The 3,421-nt window shown below is 53.3% G+C and overlaps 1 protein-coding gene across 1 annotated transcript; it reads right to left on the reverse strand.

Annotated features, from left to right (window-relative positions):
• Window positions 1-837: 837 nt before the first annotated feature.
• On the reverse strand, window positions 838-2,299 carry LOC121918117 (solute carrier family 2, facilitated glucose transporter member 9-like). The gene is made up of 3 exons (XM_042444219.1): window positions 2,246-2,299; window positions 1,294-1,392; window positions 838-1,028 (listed from the first exon to the last, which is right to left on the reverse strand). The coding sequence occupies exons 1-3, from the start codon at window positions 2,276-2,278 to the stop codon at window positions 864-866; spliced, it is 297 nt and encodes a 98-aa protein (XP_042300153.1). The 5' UTR covers window positions 2,279-2,299; the 3' UTR covers window positions 838-863.
• Between the last annotated feature and the right edge of the window lie 1,122 nt (window positions 2,300-3,421).

Raw genomic sequence — 3,421 nt, forward strand, 5'->3', positions numbered from 1 at the left:
CTTCCCTCTCTAGGATCCTGTGTATTCCTTCAGGGCAGAAGAAGGGAGTTGGACTGGATGGCCCTTGGGGGTCCCTTCCCTCTCTAGGATCCTATGTATTCCTTCATGGCCGAAGAAGGGGTTGGACTGGATGGCCCTTGGGGGTCCCTTCCCTCTCTAGGATCCTGTGTATTCCTTCATGGCCGAAGAAGGGGTTGGACTGGATGGCCCTTGGGAGTCCCTTCCATCTTTAGGATCCTGTGTATTCCTTCAGGGCAGAAGAAGGGGGTTGGACTGGATGGCCCTTGGGGGTCCCTTCCATCTTTAGGAACCTATGTATTCCTGCAGGACAGAAGAAGGGGCTTGGATTAGATGGCCCTTTGGGTCCCTTCTAACTCTCGTATTCTTTTATTATCCTTGGCTAGAAGCAAAGTAGCCGACCGGATAGACCTTTTCTCTGTTCTCTATCTTTAATGGATTTGGTTTTCTCCAAATGACCCCAGTTTGCAGAGGTTGGACTAAGGAAAGGATGAAAGCAGGAGAAGGAGGAAAGGCAGGCGGGACATTTGAGAGGCAGATGGGGAAAGGGGTAAGCAGAGGGTTAATAGGGACCAATAGGGATGGCTGCTGCCAAAATGGAGATTTTGCAATGGAGGAAGTGGAGGGTGAAGGAGGAAGGGAGAGGAAACTGGACATTTCAGATGCAGTTGGGAAAGGAGCAGGCGATGAACTGGGAGAACTGGAGGGCTTGAGAATGAGATGGATGAGAGCGAAACCTGCAGGACGTTTCAAAATCAGATAAGGACAGACTGGGGCTGTCCAGTGAGAACTGGGCCATCGGAGGGTCTGCCCAGGCTGGGGACTTGCTTCAGGGTCCATGGTGCTCACTTTCCATGTCTGGGGATGAGGGTCCCGCTCCAGAGGCCCCCAAGGAAGCCCCCAAGGCAATAGATGGAGACGATGGAGGACCAGAGGAGGGTGAGGGTCTCGGGTGCGAGGGGGGCTCTGTGCCGCCGGACCCACGAGGCGTTGAGGAACCTCTTGATGTCCTGAAGGAAGGAAACCAGAATAGGAGGGTCTGAAATCTGAGGGAAGGAGAGACCCCCGCCCTCAAACGCTGAACCCCAGAAGGCCTTAGGAGGCCTGTGGCAAAGGCCCACATCCCAGAAAACAAAGAAGGACTTCAAAACCCATGTGTCTGCATTCAGCTGGAGGCTTTGGAGGAAGAGTTGCAAAGGCCATGCGTTTCTGTGCGCATGTCCAGGTTGGACCATGTCCAGCCCCCAGGCCAAGGCCAAGGCTAAGGTCACTCACCTGGGAAGGGTAGGCAATGGCAGAGACCTGGAAGCCGATGAGGAGGTTCCCCCCGAGCCCCAAAACCAGGATCATCAGAAGGAGGTGGCGATGCTGCACCTGCAAAGGAACAAGGCCCCACTGTAGACACCTTTATCTCTCCCCTTCCTTCCTTCCTTTGCCCTTTCTTTCCCTTCTTCTCTCTCTTTGCATCTTCTTTCTTGCTGTTTCCTCCTTCCTTCCGTCCCTCCCTCTGTCCCTCTTCTGGCAATATCTGGCCAAAGCTAGGCCATCCAGCCAGGCCGACTGACCATTCAGTAGAAAATGACCCTTTCTTTCCCGCTAGACAGTTCTATTAGAGGCCAATCTTGCTATACATACATCAATATGCCATACAAAAGACAACACATAACGGTTTTTGTACCCATATTGCGATGGATGTACATCCCTCTCTCTCCGAAACACTTCTTCCCATGATTTATATCCTGATCAGTCTTTTTATAACTGATTCCTTTGTCCAGTTTTGGAAGATGCCTTCCATTTGTTGTCCTTTTCTTCCGATTTCCGTCAATGCATCTACTTCAGCAAAGTCCCTCTGGTTTGCTACTGTCCCTCTCTCATCACTAAGGGCCATTATTACTATGGCTCAACTCGCTCAACCTCCTCTGACCTCTGAAGCTAAGGAGGGTTGGGCCTGGTTAGTACTTGGATGGGAGACTGCTGTTGACCCCAACCCCGGAGGGGACTCTAGATCCCATCTGCCTGATGGAGAGAGCAAGGGGGAGAGGGGAAAGTGAGGCGGCAGAGGGTCAGCCGGGAAACTACCATTTCGGGCTGTTGAGGTGACTGAGGAAGGAAGCTGAGGTCGAAGGAGGGAAGGAGAGGAGCCGGGCGCCCAAGAGCGGCGCAAGAAGCGGGAAGGCAGGCAGGGATGGGGCCCTCCTCCCAAAGGGACCCAGGAGGAGCGACTCACCAGTTCCCAGAGGAAGGCCCAGGCGTTGCCCATCTTGGCCAGTCCTCACTGCCCCTTCCTCTGAAAACAAGGGCTTTATGCTCCGAGGGGTGAATGATTGGCTCCTCCTGGGTTAACCATTCAGAGAAGGAGCCCTGAGTCACCTGGACCTAGCTTTCTCTCTCTCCTTCCCTGCCTCCTCCATCGCAGCTGACCTTCCACCCGGTGCCTCTGAGGACGCACAGTCTTAGCACACCACAGCCAGGCCTATCTATAAGGTACCAGAGTCCCCAGAGGCAAACTGAGGCTGAGAGAGGAGGGTGACTTGCCTAAGGCTACCTTTGTGGGATTCGAACTCTGGTCCAGACACTGGAGGTACATTTCACAAAGCAGAGAAGTGGAGCTTTTTATGGAGGAAATACATCTTGGCTCCTGCAAATGTTCAGGGAGGACTTTCCTGGATGTCAGCAGCTATTGATCGGACAGGAGCCCAGTTTCCGACTCCTTGACCCTCTGGTTCTCTGCGATGCGGAGGATTGGAAGGGGCCTAGTCTCGCCTTCCTGAAGCCCAGGCAGTCCGGGGGAAACCTGGGATGACAGTGACCACAATATGGCACATATTATTATTATTATTATTATTATCATTGTCATTACTGTTGCCATTCTTACTTCTCCAACCCACAGGCTTGGGGTACTTCCTCCGCTGGGCAGCTGGACCGGATGAGTGGCTGCCTCCATCCGAGGCCAGAAAGCGGCCTCCAAGGTGGTCATTTGGGCAGTTCTGCCTCCCTCCTCCCTCCTCCTATGGGGAGTTCGTGTTTAGAAGCCCAAACTGCCAAGAGCTGCATGCGTCTTCTGACCGGCCGCAGACGGTGCTCGAGGCCATGGCCAGTCCATCCAGAAAGGAAGGTTGTAAGGTGAAATGGCAGGCCTTCCAAGGGAGTCTTGATCTGGCGGCAGAGATAGTTCTGGCCCATCCTCTGCCTTCCACTTTCTTAGCTGTTCTTAAAATGTCCGGTTTCTCTTCTTCCTCTCCTCCCGCCATCATCCTTCAATTGCTGCAAACTGAAGCACAAAGGTCCTTTGCACTGAATCAACTCAATTAAGGACAGAAAAGAGAAGAGGGAGCCGGGTGCGAAGCATCGGAGGGTGTGCTGTTTTGCAAATCTAAGGGAAGCACAGTGCAAACCCTCCAAG

This window comes from Sceloporus undulatus, unplaced genomic scaffold (assembly GCF_019175285.1).
Source record: "Sceloporus undulatus isolate JIND9_A2432 ecotype Alabama unplaced genomic scaffold, SceUnd_v1.1 scaffold_4637, whole genome shotgun sequence".
In the NCBI taxonomy this organism is placed as follows: Eukaryota; Metazoa; Chordata; class Lepidosauria; order Squamata; family Phrynosomatidae; genus Sceloporus; species Sceloporus undulatus.

Bases quoted from the DNA above. Each gene is read 5' to 3' on its own strand.
- LOC121918117 (XM_042444219.1), bottom strand. From the start codon at position 2,278: ATGGGCAACGCCTGGGCCTTCCTCTGGGAACTG. The intron at 1,393-2,245 runs GTGAGTCGCTCC...GTTCCTTTGCAG, and splicing joins GGGCCTTCCTCTGGGAACTG to GTGCAGCATCGCCACCTCCT. The intron at 1,029-1,293 runs GTGAGTGACCTT...TCCTTCCTTCAG, and splicing joins CCATTGCCTACCCTTCCCAG to GACATCAAGAGGTTCCTCAA.